Source organism: Salvelinus fontinalis, unplaced genomic scaffold (genome assembly GCF_029448725.1).
Source record: "Salvelinus fontinalis isolate EN_2023a unplaced genomic scaffold, ASM2944872v1 scaffold_0944, whole genome shotgun sequence".
In the NCBI taxonomy this organism is placed as follows: Eukaryota; Metazoa; Chordata; class Actinopteri; order Salmoniformes; family Salmonidae; genus Salvelinus; species Salvelinus fontinalis.
This window is the reverse complement of record NW_026601153.1, coordinates 50,190-72,984: the sequence shown is the minus strand read 5'-3', so window position 1 is coordinate 72,984 and position 22,795 is coordinate 50,190. Positions and strand designations below refer to the sequence as shown.

Sequence of the window (22,795 nt, the reverse complement as noted above, 5' to 3'; positions counted from 1 at the left end):
ACATCATGTAGATGTATATAATGAACAGACTAGGTCTATACTGCTGCTACATGGTGTAACAATACATCATGTAGATGTATATAATGAACAGACTAGGTCTATACTGCTCCAACATGGTGTAACAACGCATCATCATTGGGTATTGTGATGTCATTATGGGGTATTGTGATGTCATTACATCATCATGTGAGACTTTAAGGCAATGCTGTTGTTGGTGAGTAAATTGTTTTACTCCACTGCTTCCTACACTTTAAGTAAAGTGAAGGCGACTATTTTGAGCCTCAGCCTTGATTTAAAATTTTATGGAATGTTAATATGTCTTGTCTTCAATGAAAATGACCTTTCAAACATGGAATGCAACATTGTATGGAACATTACTGTCAAGTGACTTGATGTCTACGGTGCCAAAGATATTGATAGGTGGGAGTGTTGGGAGTGTCCAGTATGTTGATTTAACGATAATAATGTCAAAATCCCACTATTAACAACCATCAGAACTGGTTAAAAAAAGGTTGCATCCCAACGTGGCAATAAACAGCAACGTGACGCGTCACAATGAACTCAAACGGTTTACCATTGGAACACTTGATGTAATTAAATCAAACGTTTTACCATTGGAACACTTGATGTAATTAAATCAAACGTTTTACCATTGGGACGCTTGATGTAATTAAATCAAACGTTTTACCATTGGAACACTTGATGTAATTAAATCAAACGTTTTACCATTGGAACACTTGATGTAATTAAATCAAACGTTTTACCATTGGAACACTTGATGTAATTAAATCAAACGTTTTACCATTGGAACACTTGATGTAATTAAATCAAACGTTTTACCATTGGAACACTTGATGTAATTAAATCAAACGTTTTACAATTGGAACACTTGATTCACATTCTCCATGGTTGTCTCCAGCATGCTAAAGCGTTCACAGCTGGCGATCCCTCATCGTGATTGGTTGTTCCCCACCATTTGCAACAACGTCACTGAGCACCATCACTATCTTTCCTTCATGGATCTCCTGCATGTTTACATATCTGGCATTACTCATCTCATATGTATATACTGTATTCTATCCTATTCTACTGTATCTTAGTCTATGTATTACTCATCTCATATGTATATACTGTATTCTATTCTACTGTATCTTAGTCTATGTATTACTCATCTCATATGTATATACTGTATTCTATTCTACTGTATCTTAGTCTATGTATTACTCATCTCATATGTATATACTGTATTCTATCCTATTCTACTGTATCTTAGTCTATGTATTACTCATCTCATATGTATATACTGTATTCTATTCATTAACAAATACTAAGAGGGACCAAGAGTCTGTTGATTGGTCAGTCATTGGATTCATTTGTTGAAATCAAATCAAGCTTTATTTATGCAGCACATTTCAGACATGGATGCAACACAATGGCTTCACAGGAAAAAACAGTGAAAATAAACAGAAATATTGAGGATAAAAAAAAAACGAAGAACAACTAACTAATGAGCATTGCAAAGGAAATGCCATTGATTCAAATATTAACAATATGATGCTACATCCAACCCAAAACATAACTTGTTTTTTAGGATGGGCTCTGAAAGACACTACGGGGGCATCGATTGAAAATTGACTGGTAACAACTGGGACCTAAAAGACACCCACCATGACACCCACTAAATCTGCCCAAGAAGAGCCAAACAAAAGAAAAACCCACACCAAACTTAAAGACAGGAAGCAAACCAAAAAGGTGGAGCAACTAAAGGTGTTGCGTACTACGTGCTAACGAGCTATACGCAATAAAGCCTGTAACACCTTCCCCCCTTAAGACAACAAATATATCCTATATTTTTGTTGGACAAGTTTGCTCACCACCAACAGAAAACAACTTCCATTTCACATTATAATCAACCACAATGCTTCACCAATATAAACATGGTGTCTACTGGCTATCAACAATTAAAAACAAGAAAAAAAACAATTTCTAAATAATAATATACAATCATAACTTTTCTCCTTTTTCTTTCTATAGAATTCAAAAACTCACTAGCTTCTAGAACTCTCGTCTTCCTAAAACTCACTAGCTTCTAGAACTCTCGTCCCCTTGGAACGAGCCCAAACAAAACTCATCTCCAATACGGAAAACCGTGCAGTCAAAATAAATTGTGATCCATGGCAACGCACTGGCTAAACGCAAAACACAAATATTTTTGACTGCCCCCCGTGAGACAATCAGCAACCAGGTTGTCCTTACCGCGGACGTGTCTGATTTCAAGAAGAAACTCCTGCAATATCCAGTAACTTTCCACCTCACTGCGGAGCTTCTCTCTCTTTTCAGGGTTCACTAGATAGGCATGTTGTTGGATCTGGGTCCAGTCCCCAATGTCATGCTCTAGTACATTTGGTTTGGCACATGTGAGAATTAACCTTGATATTCTAAAAGCACAATGTCAATATAATTGTCAGTTGGTTGCATAAATAATTATCATTACCAAATGTTACATAAAATGTAAATATGAAATAATTGGTTGCATAGTTGCTAGGTGGGATAGCCCCAATGTCAAAACACAGTTTAACATGTTCAAATCAATAACCAATATGCAGAAACAGTTTGGGATCAATTGAAAACCTAACATGTGGTATATACACAAACATCGGCCACAATAATAATATTTTTAAAAACAAGCACCTTATAAACTGCACAAGCACCAGAAACACTGTTGTTTTGACAAGTAGCAATAAATCACTGATATCGATTAGGGGGGAAATCAGAATGTACTTGCTGTTGAAACTAACAACTAAAAAAACACATGGAAATGGGAGATATATTTTATCTCACTGGTTAGAGGACAACCTGCAGAAGACAGTCAGCTACATTTTAAAGTGATGCATTTAAATGTAGGGGTCACTAAACAAAGGAACACAACACTTATTTGTCATCACTCATCGATATCATGTCAAAATTAATTGTGTGACAGAAGGGAGATGAGGTTACGCGTCCTGTTAAAACTAAAAGCTCAAAAAACACACAGAATATGGGAATAATGTGTACATCCCTGATTAGAGGACAATTTGTAGAAAATAGATCGCTACATTTCGAAGTGTTGCATTATGATTCAAGTGGGTCATCAACATGGTAAGTGTAACACAGCTCTTTTTGTGTTAGTCACTTTTTGTTAAATTACATAAATAGTACTCTTCCAATTCAGAGCCTGGATTTTTACCCTGAGGCTAATATCCATATCATGCTGAAATCAATAGAACAGGGGACAAACATTTAGGGTTCTACATTGTGACATCATTTAAATACTCCTACTACAATGTTAAAACATTCTACATTGTGACATTAATTCATTGATATCATGAAACAACTCCATGTATTTTCTGATGTTTAATCAGAGATCTTTTATCAGTGTACCTCTTCCCACATTGATCACAGCTATGAGGTTTCTCTCCCGTGTGTATTCTCTGGTGTACAGTCAGAGAGCCAGATGTAGTAAAACTCTTCCCACATTGACCACAAGTATAAGGTTTATCTCCTGTGTGTGTTCTCTGGTGTACAGTCAGAATGCTAGATGTAGTAAAACTCTTCCCACATTGACCACAGGTATAAGATTTATCTCCTGTGTGTATTCTCTGGTGTGATGTCAGCTGGCCAGATCGACCAAAACTCTTTCCACATTGATCACAGCTATAAGGTTTCTCTCCTGTGTGTATTCTCTGGTGTGATGTCAGCTGGCCAGATCGACCAAAACTCTTTCCACATTGATCACAGCTATAAGATTTCTCTCCTGTGTGTATTCTCTGGTGTAGAGTCAGAGTGCTAGATGCAGCAAAACTCTTCCCACATTGATCACAGCTATAAGGTTTCTCTCCTGTGTGTGTTCTCTGGTGTAGAGTCAGTTGGGCAGATGTAGTAAAACTCTTCCCACATTGATCACAGCTATAAGGTTTCTCTCCTGTGTGTGTTCTCTGGTGTAGAGTCAGTTGGGCAGATGTAGTAAAACTCTTCCCACATTGACCACAGCTATACGATTTCTCTCCTGTGTGTATTCTCTGGTGTAGAGTCAGAGTGCTAGATTGACCAAAACTCTTCCCACATTGACCACAGCTATAAGGTTTCTCTCCTGTGTGTATTCTCTGGTGTACAATAAGATGGCTAGACGTATCAAAACTCTTCCCACATTGAGTACAGCTATAAGATTTCTCTCTTGTGTGTGTTCTCTTGTGTGACATCAAGCTGCTTAGGTGAATAAAACTCTTCCGACATTCATTACAGCTATATGGCTTCTCTCCTGTGTGTGTTCTCTGGTGTGATATCAGGCTGCTTAGCTGAGTAAAACTCTTACCACATTGAGTACAGCTATAAGATTTCTCTCCTGTGTGTATTCTTTGGTGTAGAGTCAGAGTGCTAGATTGACCAAAACTCTTCCCACATTGACCACAGCTATATGGTTTATCTCCTGTGTGTGTTCTCTGGTGTGATATAAGGTTGCTTAGCTGAGTAAAACTCTTACCACATTGAGTACAGCTAAACGGTTTCTCCCCTGTGTGTGTTCTCTGGTGTATTTTCAGATGGCCAGATGTAACAAAACTCTTCCCACATTGATCACAGCTATACGATTTCTCTCCTGTGTGTGTTCTCTGGTGTGATATCAGTCTGGTTGAATGAGTAAAACTCTTCCCACATTGACAGCTATAAGGTTTCTCTACTGTGTGGATTTTCTGATGAATTTTAATGCCTGCTAAGGAGGTGAATCTCTTCCCACAGTCAGAGCAGCAGTGAGGTTTCTTCCCTGTGGATCTCCGCTGGTGTTTCTTGATGTGTTCTGATCTGGAGAGACTCTTCTCTGCCTCGTCAGCATCATGAGGTTGTTGAGGCTCCCCAGAGGACCCACGGTAGTCCCGTCTCTCTCCTGTGTGAACAACAAAGTCAGACAGATGGTTAAAGGCCCACCACAGCGGAAATCCACTGTAAAAAGTGATGCCAACAGCGTAGCCATGATGTTGTACAACAATTGACGTCTGTAATGAATGTAATGATTATTTGAAATTTGTCTTAAAATAGGCAAGAACAGTCATATTTTGTCTTGTTTTCACATTAGTAGTAACATCTAAGCGTGTTGTCTTGAAATAAGTTATTCATGTTGTTGAAACTCTAAGCACTGTGCCAGACGACTTTGGTCTCCAATATAGGCCCCTTTCTGTGTTTAATAAAATTGTATGTAGTATATCTGCCTGGAGCGAAAATGGTGAGCAAAGATTTTAGTTTTTCACTAAGTATTCTGAATGTGAATGGGGGAAAACTCAGGGGAGTAACCTCCATTTCCAGGTTGCTTGAGTGCATTTCACACTACTTTGGATTATAATTGTAAGGCTCGTTTGAATGTCCTGCTTATAATATGTTTGTGTCATCATCGCAAATCAACCGCTTTGTACTTAAAAAACCCTTCAACCAGTAAAATGCTTGTTGTCTAGCTTTTCCATCAGCCTGACAATGAGGGTTTGTACACTGTTTGCCAAATTCGCCCATAACTTCACCTAACAATAACATAGACCTACTGTAGAACCCATAACTTCACCTAACAATAACATAGACCTACTGTCGGACCCATAACTTCACCTAACAATAACAGACCTACTGTAGGACCCATAACTTCACCTAACAACAAATAAAGGAAAATAGCTCTGTGTGTTGTACAACAGCCTATCCATCAAGGAACAGTTCTCTACACATTATGAGCTAAGTATCTCTGTGTCTAAACAGACTAACGAGACCCTACTGTAAATCAAGCAGACAATAACATTATAAACATCAATTTGTTAGGGATGTTGGATCCAACGTGGAGCACGGCATAACTGTCTTTACCAGAGTAATGAATGAAGAAGCACTTTGGTTGTTGTTGCATGTCGTGATGTTTGTCATGTGACTGTCATTCAGAAAATGATTTCCTGGATTAGCTGATGATAGTTGAACATGTGACTAACTAAACAGCTACAGTATTAAGAATTATGTGTAATTATTGAAGAACCGCGTTCATGACAGTATCCATTTGGGTGTCAATAAAGTTAAGGTAACTCTCGGTTAGAACCATTGGGTTTAGCAAACTCTGAAATGATTTAGGATTTCTGTGCCCATGAAAACTGTTTCCCAGCGTAACATAAAGAGACACTAAATGATACATAGTTCGAGTGCATTTCATAATTTAAAAAAATGGCTTTACTTAGTTATTTTTTTTTTTAACTTAGCAATGTCAATAAAAATGTTTCTTTATAACTTAATTTAAATAGAATGTAGATTAACCACAGAGAATGATGTTGAGATACAAAGACTATTATAAATTAAATGAAACTGTTCCAATAAAATGTGAATATGAAAATCACAATTTGCACCAGATCAGTAGTAATGGTCAGATAACTTGGCACCAAATGGAAAAGGTTGCTGACTGAAACTATAGGAGCATAACGACTGCTGGTGTAGCCTATTACCAGAAACTATAGGAGCATAACGACTGCTGGTGTAGCCTATTACCAGAAACTATAGGAGCATAATGACTGCTGGTGTAGCCTATTACCAGAAACTATAGGAGCACAACGACTGCTGGTGTAGCATATTACCAGCAACTATAGGAGCATAACGATTGCTGGTGTAGCCTATTACCAGAAACTATAGGAGCATAACGACTGCTGGTGTAGCCTATTACCAGAAACTATAGGAGCATAACGACTGCTGGTGTAGTCTATTACCAGAAACTATAGGAACATAACGACTGCTGGTGTAGCCTATTACCAGAAACTATAAAAGCATAACGACTGCTGGTGTAGCCTATTACCAGAAACTATAGGAGCATAACGACTGCTGGTGTAGCCTATTACCAGAAACTATAGGAGCATATCGACTGATGGTGTAGCCTATTACCAGAAACTATAGGAGCGTAACGACTGCTGGTGTAGCCTATTACCAGAAACTATAGGAGCGTAACGACTGCTGGTGTAGCCTATTACCAGAAACTATAGGAGCATAACGACTGCTGGTGTAGCCTATTACCAGAAACTATAGGAGCATAACGACTGCTGGTGTAGCCTATTACCAGAAACTATAGGAGCATATCGACTGCTGCTGTAGCCTATTACCAGAAACTATAGGAGCATAACGACTGCCAGTGTAATCTATTACCAGAAACTATAGGAGCATAACGACTGCAGGTGTAGCCTATTACCAGAAACTATAGGAGCATAACGACTGCTGGTGTAGCCTATTACCAGAAACTATAGGAGCATAATGACTGCTGGTGTAGCCTATTACCAGAAACTATAGGAGCATAACGACTGCTGGTGTAGCCTATTACCAGAAACTATAGGAGCATAACGACTGCTGGTGTAGCATATTACCAGAAACTATAGGAGCATAACGACTGCTGGTGTAGCCTATTACCAGAAACTATAGGACCATAACGACTGCTGGTGTAGTATATTACCAGAAACTATAGGAGCATAACGACAGCTGGTGTAGCCTATTACCAGAAACTATAGGAGCATAACGACTGCTGGTGTAGCCTATTACCAGAAACTATAGGAGCATAACGACTGCTGGTGTAGCCTATTACCAGAAACTATAGGAGCATAACGACAGCTGGTGTAGCCTATTACCAGAAACTATAGGAGCATAACGACTGCTGGTGTAGCCTATTACCAGAAACTATAGGAGCATAACGACTGCTGGTGTAGCCTATTACCAGAAACTATAGGACCATAACGACTGCTGGTGTAGCCTATTACCAGAAACTATAGGAGCATAACGACTGCTGGTGTAGTCTATTACCAGAACCTATAGGAGCATAACGACTGCTGGTGTAGCCTATTACCAGAAACTATAGGAGCATAACGACTGCTGGTGTAGTCTATTACCAGAAACTATAGGAGCATAACGACTGCTGGTGTAGTATATTACCAGAAACTATAGGAGCATAACGACTGCTGGTGTAGCCTATTACCAGAAACTATAGGAGCATAACGACTGCTGGTGTAGCCTATTACCAGAAACTATAGGAGCATAACGACTGCTGGTGTAGTATATTACCAGAAACTATAGGAGCATAACGACTGCTGGTGTAGCCTATTACCAGAAACTATAGGAGGATAACGACTGCTGGTGTAGTATATTACCAGAAACTATAGGAGCATAACGACTGCTGGTGTAGCCTATTACCAGAAACTATTGGAGCATAACGACTGCTGGTGTAGCCTATTACCAGAAACTATAGGAGCATAACGACTGCTGGTGTAGTCTATTACCAGAAACTATAGGAGGATAACGACTGCTGGTGTAGCCTATTACCAGAAACTATAGGAGCATAACATCAGAATTTACGAAGGCCAGCAGCAGCGGGAGGAGTAGGCTAAGGAAGAGGTTTTTTTTCTGATGGTTATCTTGTTTCAGAGGGGTGTCATCAGTAGCCCAGAATGACAAAGTGAAAACAGGTAATAAACAGAAATACCTTATTTACATAAGTATTCAGACCATTTGCTATAAGACTCGTAATAGTCACTTACAACATTAACAATGCCTACACTGTATTTCTGATCAATAAATGTGCTTTTCTTTCAAAAACAAGGCCATTTCTAAGTGACCCCAAACTTTGAACGGTAGTGTACATAACATTACATAAAACCCCTGAGTCTTCCTCACGCTTCAGAAACAGGAGATGACCTATTAGCCGTTCCGGCTCGCACAAGCCAAGGATCGAGCAAAGGCCACCCTTCTACATAATACAATACAGAATTCATTAGAAATTACAAAATATATAGACATGGCTGTGTTTCTTTAAATTAAGTGGAGTTTTGCCAGTAAGTATGTATCTACAACTTGTTCAGAGTCCACCTGTGTTAAATTCAATTGATTGGACATGATTTGTAAAGGCACACACCTGTCTGTATAAGGTCCCACAGATGACAGTGCATGTCAGAGCAAAAACAAAGCAATGAGGTCGAAGGAATTGTCCGTATTTTATTTCAGTTTACTAAAAAGTTTTTCCCTAATTATTTGTTCTATAATAAGCATGGAGGTTTCCCCTATCAACCAGTCAAGGTACTGGTAACAAAGCGCCTCGTAACCTAACTGGGAATGGGACAGACAGCGGAGTGGTAACAGACAGGGGCGATTTGTAATCAAATCTAATTCCCAGGAATGGGGTTCATATGAACCACAGAGACTGTGTGTGGGAAAATAACATGGCCCTGTCCAACCCTGCTTGTTCCCTCGACTCCGCTACCAACCACCAATCTCCAACAGGGCCCTTAACCTATATCACTAGACACCTCATAGTGAGCTACAGGTAGGAATCAGCAATGAATCCCAATAATGAGACACCTCTGGGGGGGGTGTCAGCAACATTTAAAAAAAATATATATATAGTGTTTTATGACAAACCGTTTTTTTACAAATCCGTCAAGACACGAACTTAGACTTTACTGTGAAATGCTTTACTTACAAGCCCTTAACCAACAGTGCAGTTCAAGAAGAAAAAGTTTATTAAGTGGACTAAAATAAAAAAGTAATAATAAAAAGTAACACAATAACGAGGCTATATACAGGGGGCACCGGTACTGAGTCAATGTGGAGGCTATATACAGGGGGCACCGGTACCGAGTCAGTGTGGAGGTTATATACAGGGGGCACCGGTACTGAGTCAGTGTGGAGGCTATATACAGGGGGCACCGGTACCGAGTCAGTGTGGAGGCTATATACAGGGGGCACCGGTACTGAGTCAGTGTGGAGGTTATATACAGGGGACACCGGTACTGAGTCAGTGTGGAGGCTATATACAGGGGGCACCGGTACTGAGTCAGTGTGGAGGCTATATACAGGGGGCACCGGTACTGAGTCAGTGTGGAGGGTATATACAGGGGGCACCGGTACTGAGTCAGTGTGGAGGCTATATACAGGGGGCACCGGTACTGAGTCAGTGTGGAGGCTATATACAGGGGGCACCGGTACTGAGTCAGTGTGGAGGCTATATACAGGGGGCACCGGTACTGAGTCAGTGTGAAGGCTATATACAGGGGGCACCGGTACTGAGTCAGTGTGGAGGCTATATACAGGGGGCACCGGTACCGAGTCAGTGTGGAGGCTATATACAGGGGGTACCGGTACCAAGTCAGTGTGGAGGCTATATACAGGGGGCACCGGTACTGAGTCAGTGTGGAGGCTATATACAGGGGGCACCGGTACTGAGTCAGCGTGCGGGGTTACAGGCTAGTTGAGGTAATCTGTACATGAAGGTAGGGGAGTGTAGTGACTATGCATAGGTAACAAACAACCAGCGAGTAGCAGCAGTGCACAAAAGGGAGGGGGGTGGGGGGGGGGGGGTCAATGTAAATTGTCCGGTGGTGATTTTATTAATTGTTCAGCAGTCTTATGGCTTGGGGGTAGAAGCTGTTGAGGAGGCTTTTGGTTCTAGACTTGGCGCTGCGGTACCACTTGCCGTGCGGTAGCAGAGAAAACAGTCTATACTGTTGACTGGAGTCTCTGACAATTTTGTGGGCTTTCCTCTGACACCGCCTATTATATAGGTCCTGGATGGCAGGAAGCTTGGCCACAGTGATGTACTGGGCTGTTTTCACTACCCTCTGTAGCGCCTTACGGTCAAATGCCGAGCAGTTGCCATACCAGGCGGTGATGCAACCGGTCAGGATGCTCTCGATGGTGCAGCTGTATTACCTTTTGAGGATCTGGGGACCCATGATAAATCTTTTCAATCTCCTGAGGGGGAAAAGGTTTTGTTTTGCCCTCTTCGTGACTGTCTTGGTATATACCCACGTGGGTGATTGAAAGATCACACTCCAGTCCAGTTGATGGTGGTAATGCACCTTAAAGTTGGTTGCCAACTGCCATATAAAGTCCAAAGAAGAAAAAGAAGCCTAAAGGAAGGTGAAATTACAAGAAACGAATTTGGTTTACCGTTTGGGGTATTTCAACTGGTTACTTACTTTGATGTGATATGAAAGTATTGTGTGAAATTATTCTGAATTGATATGAAAGTGCAGCGATTTATGTTTCTAGAAATGTATCGCAATTGAGAATGGATTCACATTTAGATGGAATATTTGACTATTTTAGCTGCCAGAACCAGTCTACCTCTGAAAATAACATATAGTCCTTGGACCTTGAGGAGTAACGGGGGCAGCAATCAGCAGTAGAAACAATAACAAAGCGTACTCCCTGCCCGTTTCGGTAAAAAGCTGGGGGATGGGGATGGAGAAATGCAACCATCCATGATATCAACATTATAATTTTAACCATGTTTTGAGGATATACCGTGTTTGTTTATATTTACTGACAAACATTGGAATAAAAAAAAGCTTATATTTTGGGTTCTGATGGGGTACGATAGTTGAACTAAGCTCATGAGGCATTTGTAAGTGAATTCTTAAAGAAGCAATGGGTACATATCATTAATGTATAAGTCCCAAAATGGATGTAACAACTACTGATTGCCCCTTTAAGACTACATATTGGGCTAATCTAATAGGAGATATTGAGGACTACAGTATTTCAGGCATTGTCATTGGATGCATTTGATCAATTGTTAATGTTTTGTTGATGGTCCACTCTTGATGTTCTACACGTTACAGTGTAGCTTCAGCCATTCCTACAGAACAACATTAAAGTGTAGAACCCCTTTACTGCATATTGGTTCAACGACTGCAGAGACGGTACTTACTGGTGTTAAACAGATCTCCAACCTCCTCTTCTTTCACACGAAAAACTACATCCTCCTCTTCTTTCACAGTAAAATCCTCCTCTTTCACTCTGAACGCATCTTTCACTGTAACGTCTTTCTCTTCTGTCACTGTAACAGCCTCACCCTCTACTTCTTGTTTTACTGTGATATTGTCTTCTTCCTTCTCCTCTTTCACAAGAGCTTCTTTCTCCGTCCAGCAGATCACCTCTTCTTTAACAGGAGAGGTGATGTTTAGGGAGCTCATGGTCGGGGACGTTAGCTAGCTAGCTATCATTAGCGACTAGGCTAGTGCTAATTGGACCAGCCAGCTCCTATAGCTGACTGATACAAAATAACGTAATATTAAATAGGTTAACAAGTAGATACGACCTAAGTGTGTCTAAAACACAGTAGCTAATATACACCGAAAGCGTCTAAATAGCTTGAATCTTTCGGCTATGTTGGCTAGCAAGCTACCGAGGTGGTTGACGAGCTGTTTATGAAGAACCGTCCACTAGATTATACGTCACGCTGGCAGCGTCCCCTGAAAGACGCACATCGCCGTCTGCTGACTGGAGGGGAAACGCAGTTGAGGATCATATTTTATTTTCAGACAAAGATTATTGTAAATGAATTGAATTAAATAATACTATTATATAGAGACATACAAAGACAGGAATGTGTTGATTGATTAGTGCGAATAAAAAATGGTTACTACAGCACATTTAAGGCAGTTATATTAAGTCAAACTAAATCTAAATAAGTAGCTAGCTACTGTAGGTCCATACTGCTCCTACATGGTGTAACAATACATCATGTAGATGTATATAATGAACAGACCAGGTCCATACTGCTCCTACATGGTGTAACAATACATCATGTATATAATGAACAGACCAGGTCCATACTGCTCCTACATGGTGTAACAATACATCATGTAGATGTACATAATGAACAGACTAGGTCTATACTGCTCCTACATGGTGTAACAATACATCATGTAGATGTACACTACCATTCAAAAGTTTGGGGTCACTTTGAAATGTCCTTGTTTTTTAAAGGAAATCAAATTATTTCATTTATTTACCTGTTTTTGCTTTGTCATTATTGGGTATTGTGATGTCTAATGGGGTACTGTGATGTCATTATGGGGTATTGTGTAGATTGATGAGGGGAAAAAATGGTTGAGTCAATTTTAGAATAAGGCTGTAACGTAACAAAATGTGGAAAAAGTGAAGGGGTCTGAATGCTTTCCGAATGCATTGTATATATAGGGGCAGTACTTAGTGACATCACTTCATGAAACAGAAGGTACAAATATATAACATAGATTCACAATATCAACATTCAATGTATCAAAATATATGACCAAGCTGGAAGTGGAAACACCAGCCCAGCCACAATCCTAGAGGTTCACTGATGATCAACCTCCTCCTTCACATCTGACTCCTGATGATCAACCTCCTCCTTCACATCTGACTCCTGATGATCAACCTCCTCCTTCACATCTGACTCCTGATGATCAACCTCCTCCTTCACATCTGACTCCTGATGATCAACCTCCTCTTTTCACATCTGACTCCTGATGATCAACCTCCTCCTTCACATCTGACTCCTGATGATCAACCTCCTCCTTCACATCTGACTCCTGATGATCAACCTCCTCCTTCACATCTGACTCCTGATGATCAACCTCCTCCTTCACATCTGACTCCTGATGATCAACCTCCTCCTTCACACCTGACTCCTGATGATCAACCTCCTCCTTCACATCTGACTCCTGATGATCAACCTCCTCCTTCACATCTGACTCCTGATGATCAACCTCCTCCTTCACATCTGACTCCTGATGATCAACCTCCTCTTTTCACATCTGACTCCTGATGATCAACCTCCTCCTTCACATCTGACTCCTGATGATCAACCTCCTCCTTCACATCTGACTCCTGATGATCAACCTCCTCCTTCACATCTGACTCCTGATGATCAACCTCCTCCTTCACATCTGACTCCTGATGATCAACCTCCTCCTTCACACCTGACTCCTGATGATCAACCTCCTCCTTCACATCTGACTCCTGATGATCAACCTCCTCCTTCACATCTGACTCCTGATGATCAACCTCCTCCTTCACATCTGACTCCTGATGATCAACCTCCTCCTTCACATCTGACTCCTGATGATAAACCTCCTCCTTCACATCTGACTCCAGTGATCAATCCAGAGCGTCTTCTTTTTTGGGGAATCCCGATGGACGACGTCATCGAATAGGACGTCATCACCAACACCGCCCACAAGTTAATTGTCTTTCAGGTTATCAATGGGAGGAACATTAGCAATATGTCCTGTCTGGTAACTTGTCTCGTTCAAAGGATTCACATTGGCAGGTGAACAGGGAGAAACCCCATTTAAAAAACTCAGTTGATCTTAAACTGCGGAAAAACTTTTGGAAGTCTTTAACTGCATCAAAGTCTGTGGCCTGTGATGTTGGGACAAATGATCGTCCCTTATTATACAAGAGACAAAATTCACAAATTCTACAGCACAACGGCAGAGTCATGTCTTCAGTGTAAAACTAACAATGACTCAATAATCCTTCTGGGAATGTTATGATGTCATAAAGTTATGGGCGGAGTTAGAATGTTGGCTGTCAGAAGTACAGTTATACAATGTAAAATTACTTTTAATCCGTCTGTCTGTATATTTCAAAACATGGCATTTGAGGGTGCAGTGAGATACCCATGAGTTGGACGATACTTTTCTCGTCAATCACCCTTAAATATTATACTTAATTAATACCTGGAAATCAACCAATCCGCTGTTGTTTATTCAAAAGAAAGGTCAAATGCTTTATTATGTAGTGGGTCTGGGCAGGTGTGATGTAGTTAATGGAGATGGAGGTGTGTTCTAGTGGGTCTGGGCAGGTGTGATGTAGTTAATGGAGATGGAGGTGTGTTCTAGTGGGTCTGGGCAGGTGTGATGTAGTTAATGGAGATGGAGGTGTGATGTAGTTAATGGAGATGGAGGTGTGATCTAGTGGTTCTGGGCAGGTGTGATGTAGTTAATGAAGATGGAGGTGTGTTCTAGTGGGTCTGAACAGGTGTGATGTAGTTTTAATGGAGATGGAGGTGTGTTCTAGTGGGTCTGGGCAGGTGTGATGTAGTTTTAATGGAGATGGAGGTGTGTTCTAGTGGGTCTGGGCAGGTGTGATGTAGTTAATGGAGATGGAGGTGTGTTCTAGTGGGTCTGGGCAGGTGTGATGTAGTTAATGGAGATGGAGGTGTGTTCTAGTGGGTCTGGGCAGGTGTGATGTAGTTAATGGAGATGGAGGTGTGTTCTAGTAGGTCTGGGCAGGTGTGATGAAGTTAATGGAGTTGGAGGTGTGTTCTAGTAGGTCTGGGCAGGTGTGATGTAGTTAATGGAGTTGGAGGTGTGTTCTAGTGGGTCTGGGCAGGTGTGATGTAGTTAATGGAGATGGAGGTGTGTTCTAGTGGGTCTGGACCAGTGTGATGTAGTTAATGGAGATGGAGGTGTGTTCTAGTGGGTCTGGGCAGGTGTGACGTAGTTAATGGAGATGGAGGTGTGTACTAGTGGGTCTGGGCAGGTGTGATGTAGTTAATGGCGATGGGGGTGTGTTCTAGTGGGTCTGGGCAGGCGTGATGTATTTAATGGAGATGGAGGTGTGTTCTAGTGGGTCTGGGCAGGTGTGATGTAGGTAATGGAGATTGAGGTGTGTTCTAGTGGGTCTGGGCAGGTGTGATGTAGTTAATGGAGATGGAGGTGTGTTCTAGTGGGTCTGGGCAGGTGTGATGTAGTTAATGGAGATGGAGGTGTGTTCTAGTGGGTCTGGGCAGGTGTGATGTAGTTAATGGAGATGGAGGTGTGTTCTAGTGGGTGTGGTGTAGTTAATGGAGATGGAGGTGTGTTCTAGTGGTTCTGGGCAGGTGTGATGTAGTTAATGAAGATGGAGGTGTGTTCTAGTGGGTCTGGGCAGGTGGGATGTAGTTAATGGAGATAGAGGTGTGTTCTAGTGGTTCTGGGCAGGTGTGATGTAGTTAATGAAGATGGAGGTGTGTTCTAGTGGGTCTGGGCAGGTGTGATGTAGTTAATGGAGATGGAGGTGTGATGTAGTTAATGGAGATGGAGGTGTGATCTAGTGGTTCTGGGCAGGTGTGATGTAGTTAATGAAGATGGAGGTGTGTTCTAGTGGGTCTGAACAGGTGTGATGTAGTTTTAATGGAGATGGAGGTGTGTTCTAGTGGGTCTGGGCAGGTGTGATGTAGTTTTAATGGAGATGGAGGTGTGTTCTAGTGGGTCTGGGCAGGTGTGATGTAGTTAATGGAGATGGAGGTGTGTTCTAGTGGGTCTGGGCAGGTGTGATGTAGTTAATGAAGATGGAGGTGTGTTCTAGTGGGTCTGAACAGGTGTGATGTAGTTTTAATGGAGATGGAGGTGTGTTCTAGTGGGTCTGGGCAGGTGTGATGTAGTTAATGGAGATGGAGGTGTGTTCTAGTGGGTCTGGGCAGGTGTGATGTAGTTAATGGAGATGGAGGTGTGATGTAGTTAATGGAGATGGAGGTGTGTTCTAGTGGGTCTGGACAGGTGTGATGTAGTTAATGGAGATGGAGGTGTGTTCTAGTGGGTCTGGGCAGGTGTGATGTAGTTAATGGAGATGGAGGTGTGTTCTAGTGGGTCTGGGCAGGTGTGATGTAGTTAATGGAGATGGAGGTGTGTTCTAGTGGGTCTGGACAGGTGTGATGTAGTTAATGGAGATGTGTTCTAGTTAATGTAGTTATTGTTTGTTTACACAATTTAAAACAAAATATTAAAACATTTCCAATGCAAAGTAACACCTCACAGTTCTATTTTTGGAGTTATTACATTAAACCAATCAGAATTTAGAAGAATGCCAAAGTCAGGTGTGAAGTAATATGGAGGATCAGCCTATTCCCTATGATGTATACTACAACAGAAATATCTTCAAATGTCTAACTTTAAATTAAACCAATCATTTGCACTCATGACTTGAGTGATTAAAGTAAACCAACGTTTTGTACATACATAACACCATCCAACCAAATCAAAGAATGTTAGCTATATGCAGTTATTTTAGCCAGTCAGCTAACATTAGCTATATGCAGTTATCCTAGCCAGCCAGCTAACATTAGCTATATGCAGTTATGTTAGCCAACTAGATAACGTTAGCTTTTTAGCCAACTAGCTATTAGCCTAACCAGCGTAGCCAACCAGCATGGTTATGGTCAGCGAGACCAACTAACGGAGAAAAAGTTACAAAACTCCCGTAGTCTAATTCACAGAAAACATGCTGAAAAGTAGTGATGGGGAAACAAAGCTTCCTGAATCATTGGCTCTTTCCAGCCAATTGTGTCAAAAAAAATAGGTTCATTACTCAAGGCTTTGAGCGACACAGAATTTAGAACAGCCACATTTTCATAGATGAAGTCACACGCCGTAGCAGCATAGCCATTTTTTTTTTTTTTTTTACCATTATTTTACCAGGTAAGTTGACTGAGAACACATTCTCATTTGCAGCAACGACCTGGGGAATAGTTACAGGGGAGAGGAGGGGGATGAATGAGCCAATTGTAAACTGGGGATTATTAGGTGACCATGATGGTTTGAGGGCCAGATTGGGAATTTAGCCAGGACACCGGGGTTAACACCCCTACTCTTACGATAAGTGCCATGGGATCTTTAGTGACCTCAGAGAGTCAGGACACCCGTTTAACGTCCCATCCAAAAGACGGCACCCTACACAGGGCAGTGTCCCCAATCACTGCCCTGGGGCATTGGGATATTTTTTAGACCTGAGGAAAGAGTGCCTCCTACTGGCACTCCAACACCACTTCCAGCAGCATCTGGTCTCCCATCCAGGGACTGACCAGGACCAACCCTGCTTAGCTTCAGAGGCAAGCCAGCAGTGGTATGCAGGGTGGTATGCTGCTGGCATCATGTCATATATTAAACCACTGCCGTGTTCAAGAGCATCAAATCCATGCTGCGTTGTGGGTAAACGGTGACTGGCTGACTGATTTATAAATAATAATGAGTAGTTATTTATGATGCAAGGTGTTTTGTAATTTAGTCAGTCAGCAGCCACCTGCAATGTCGGCTGCAATGTCGAACGAGCCCAATACCAAACCAATCAGGTGTTCGACGAAATTATTCTTCAGACGTCATTGATCACGTGCTGCTGATAAAGTGACACTGCTTTGAATTATACCGCTCAGCGACTTCAGTACATGCCTCATAGCTCCAGTCTCAAACTTAACCCCGTTCTTGCTGAAGAAGAGAAGGTCTGCTGGATGGAGAAAGAAGCTCTCGTGAAAGAGGGGGAGGAAGAGGAGGCTGTTACAATACAAAAACAAGTAGAGGGTGAGGGTGTTACCATGAACGAAGAAGAGAGAGACGTTACAGACAAAGAAGAGGAAGACGCGTTCAGAGTGAAAGAGGATGACGAAGTTTCAGTGAAAGAAGAGGAGACTGACGATGAACGTAAGTACTGTCTTAACAGAAACACAAACTCTGTGGTTGGAAGTTGAACTGATGTGTGGTGTGCTTGGTGTTAAAGCTGAAATCTGCAATTGCTACATCCATATTTTGACTTAAATGATTTATTTATTTATATATATATTTATAGCCATTGATTATTGAAGAATATAACACATGCCTCATGAGCTTAGTTCAACTGTTTACCCCATCAGAACCCAGAATAAGCTTTTTTTACTCCAATGTTTAGAAACAACGTAAATCAACACTGTATAGCCTCAACATGGTTAAAACTATAATGTTGATATCATGGATGGTCAGTCGTTTCATACATAGGTCTGTCTATGAATTTGAGAGTAGTTACATTTCTCCAACCCCATCCATCATCTTATTACCAAAACAGTGGCGGAATTACTGCTTGGTTATTGGTTGAACTGCAGATTGGTTGATTGATTGTTGTGTGGCTTTTTTTAAAGGGGCAACCTAGTTTTTAAACAAACAAAATGGCTGCCCAGAGTCCTGAGCTGTGTTAGAATATTCATACTAACAGCACTATTTGTGATGTTAATTGAGTATATAGTCTGCTTATTGGTCATAGTATGATGTAGTTTAGTATGTCAAAAGTTCCCGGTTGTCGTACTACATTCGGCAAAATATGATGTATACACGCAGTACTTTAGGGCCCATAATGCAATTCTTCAGAAAATGGACGTGGCTTAAACGTTTTCAGATTTGAAGAAAATTGGGGAAAATATGCAGCTGAAGTCCAACTAGAGAACGGATACAAATTAACCGCTTTAAATAATTATGACAAATGTTGAGTGATGCAATAAAGTAATGACTTTTCAAATAAGTTACCTGACACGTTATATGACTATTGTTGTTCACTTGACAATCTTAAGACAAATGTCAAATAATGAACAGTCATTACAGATGTCATTGTTTGTACAACATCATGGCTACACATCACCTTTTACAGTGGATTTCTGCTGTTGTGGGCCTTAAACCACCTGTCTGACTTGTTGTTCACACAGGAGAGAGACGTGACTATCGTGGATCCTCTGGGGAGCATCAACAACCTCATGATGCTGACAAGGCAGAGAAGAGTCTCTCCACGTCAAAACACCAGCAGAGAACCACAGGGAAGAAATCTCATTGCTGCTCTGACTGTGGGAAAGGTTGCACATCTTCATCAGAACTTAAAATACACCAGAGAACACACACAGGAGAGAAACCTTTTAGCTGTGATCAATGTGGGATGAGTTTTACTACATCTAGCTCTCTGATTCGACACCAGAGAACACACACAGGAGAGAAACCTTATAGCTGTGATAAATGTGGGGTGAGTTTTCCTTCATCTAGCCAGCTGACTTCACACCAGAGAACACACACAGGAGAGAAGCCTCATAGCTGTGATCAATGTGGGATGAGTTTAACTACATCAAGCAGTCTGATTCGACACCAGAGAACACACACAGGAGAGAAACCTTTTATCTGTGATCAATGTGGGAAGAGTTTTTCTACATCTAGCCAGCTAACTTCACACCAGAGAACACACACAGGAGAGAAACCTTATTGCTGTGATCAATGTGGGATGGGTTTAACTACATCAGGCAGTCTGATTCGACACCAGAGAACACACACAGGAGAGAAACCTTATTGCTGTGATCAATGTGGGATGAGTTTTACTACATCAAGCCATCTGATTCGCTGTGATCAATGTGGGATGAGTTTTACTACATCAAGCCATCTGATTCGACACCAGAGAACACACACAGGAGACAAGCCTTATGGTTGTAATCATTGTGAGAAGAGTTTTACCACATTTTGCTCTCTGACTGTACACCAGAGAACACACACAGGAGAGAAACCTTATACTTGTAATCATTGTGAGAAGAGTTTTCCTACATCTAGTCAGCTGACTTCACACCAGAGAACACACTCAGGAGAGAAATCTTATAGCTGTGATCAATGTGGGATGAGTTTTACTACATCAAGTAATCTGATTCGACACCAGAGAACACACACAGGAGAGAAATCTCAGCTGTGATCAATGTGACAAGAGATACTCTGATAAAAGGTGTTTAATCAAACATCAGAAAATGCATGAAGAAGTTGTTTCATAATATCAATGAAATGACGTCACACTGTAGAATGTTTTAACATTGTAGTAGGAGTATTTTAATGATGTCACAATATAGAATGTTTTAACATTGTAGTAGGAGTATTTTAATGATATTCTACCTTATAATTTGCCCTGTTCAATTGATTGCAGCATGAGATGGATATTAGCCTCAGGGGAAAATCCAGGCTCTGAATTGAAAGAGTATTATTTAACAAAAAGTGACTAACAAAAAAAGAGTTGTGTTACACTTACTGCGTTGGTGACCCACTTTAATCAAAATGCAGCACTTCAAAATGTAGCTAGCTGTTTTCTACAAGTTGAAAAAGCTGCTTGTTTAAAAAAATACATGTAATATGATAATTGTTGCAGATGTTTGTGTATATACATAATATGAAAGCAGTATAATAAATTGGTCTATAATCAATTTTATTAACAATCTGACATCACTCCAGTATTTCTTGACAACATTCAAGTGCTAATTGTCTTTATTCCACTACTGAGGAATCATGACTCAAATCACCTCATATTTCAAACATCCAGCCTGACAAAAGATACATGTTTTATTATTCCATGCCTCACCATTAAGTGAGTTATTGCCAATACATATTAACAAAGGGGTGTACATTTGGGTTTGATTTTCATATTTACAATTTGTAACATTTAGTAATCATAATTAGTTATGCAACCAGCTGACCATTTTGGGTACAATTATATTGACAATATTGCCCTGCTTTTAGAATATCAGGATTCATTCTCAGATGTGCTAACCCAAATGCATGACATTGGGGACTGGGCCCCGATCCAACAACATGCCTATCGAGTGAACTCTGGAAAGAGAGAGAGAAGCAAGGTGGAAAGTTACTACGGATATTGCAGGAGTTAGTTGGTTGCTGATTGTCTCAAGGGTGGGCAGTCAACAAGTTTTGCGTTTAGCCAGTGCGTTGCCATGGATCACAATTTATTTTGTTCCAAGGGGACGAGAGTTCTAGAACTTAGTGAGTTTTAGGAAGAGTTCTAGAAGCTTGTGGGGGAAAAATATATGATATATTTGTCTTAAGGGGGAAGGTGTTGCAGGCTTTGGTTTTTCCATTTCTGTTTTGAGGTTGGACGTTAGCACGTCTAGCTCGTTAGCACGTAGGACGCACTGATTGGTGTCACCTCGTTAGTCAGTATGTGTTACACCTGTGCTGGCTTGTCCATCTCGTTAGTGGGAAGGTGTTTCACCTGAGCTGGTCCAGGTTCTATTTAAGAGTGTCTGGCCCAGTGCTCCAATTGTCTTGATAGATGTGGAGAGTCAACACCTTTAGTTGCTCCACTTTTTTGGTTTGCTTCCTGTCTTTAAGTTTGTTGTGGGTTTTTCTTTTGTTTTCCTCTTCTTGGGCAGATTTAGTGGGTCTCATGGTGGGTGTCTTTTAGGTCCCAGTTGTTGTTACTAGTCAATTTTCAGTGGACACTCCCATATTGTCTTTCAGAGCCCCTCCTAAAACCCCACCTGTTTAGTTGTGGTGGTTGTCAGTGACTCTTTGTTAGTTCCCTCTTCTGTTTAAGGAATATTTCTGGTTTTCTTGCTGGGGAACGTAACAACAAACAATGGAGTCAAACAAGCTGAAATTTTGGGTCGGATATAGCATATTGTTAATATTTTAATCAATGGCATTTCCATGGGATGCTCATTAGTCTTTCAGTTGTTAATCTTTTGTTTTTTATCCTCTTATGTTGTGTACTAAATATATCTGTTTAATTTCATAGTTTTTTTCCTGTGAAACCATTGTGTTGCATCCATGTCTGAAATGTGCTGCATAAATAAAGCTTGATTTGAATATATTGCAAAACAAATGAACCCAATGTCTGACCAATCAGACTCTTGCAAAACCAATTAACAGAATAAAAAAAAGCAACACATATCTTGGTCCATCTTAGTATGAAAAACAGTATGTATTCAGTATATCTTCCGCAATGTCAAAATAGTGCTGGTATGTACGTTTAGTATCATTTTTCACCCAACCCAGCTAATTTGTTGAAATCAACAATACGTCAAAGGATTCAACTACTGAAAACTGAAACAAACAATTGGATTAAACAGATCAATCCCACTTTTCCAGCCTGCTGAAGGTGTGGTGGAGTGGTAAACACCACCCCCGGCTCTACCGGGGGCTTGAGGTGGTCTCCCACAGCTTTGCTGGTGGAGTGGTAAACACCATCCCCGGCTCTACCAGGGGCTTGAGGTGGTCTCCCACAGCTCTGCTTATGTCATGTTCTGTGGCCTTGCTGTTCCATTTCTTGACTGCCCCTGCAACACAGAAAGAAACACATTTAGTCATATTATATAAAACACTCAAAGTAATGGATATGGAGCATCTATGGCCTCAGTTACACCTGGCACCTAAATGTGACTTCTGTCATCTGATCACTCCAAGCTGCATTAGGTTCAGAT

The 22,795-nt window shown here is 41.0% G+C and overlaps 1 protein-coding gene across 1 annotated transcript in view; it reads right to left on the bottom strand.

The window, feature by feature from the left end:
* Positions 1-1,368: 1,368 nt before the first annotated feature.
* LOC129847791 (zinc finger protein 721-like) overlaps positions 1,369-22,795 on the bottom strand; it is a 55,445-nt gene continuing 34,018 nt past the window's right edge. Inside the window, exons 3-4 of the mRNA XM_055915472.1 lie at positions 11,726-12,005; positions 1,369-4,918 (exon numbers count right to left, since the gene is read on the bottom strand). Of these exons, the coding sequence (XP_055771447.1) occupies positions 3,363-4,918; positions 11,726-12,005 (1,836 nt within the window). The 3' untranslated portion in view covers positions 1,369-3,362. The remainder of the gene's footprint in view (positions 4,919-11,725; positions 12,006-22,795) is intronic.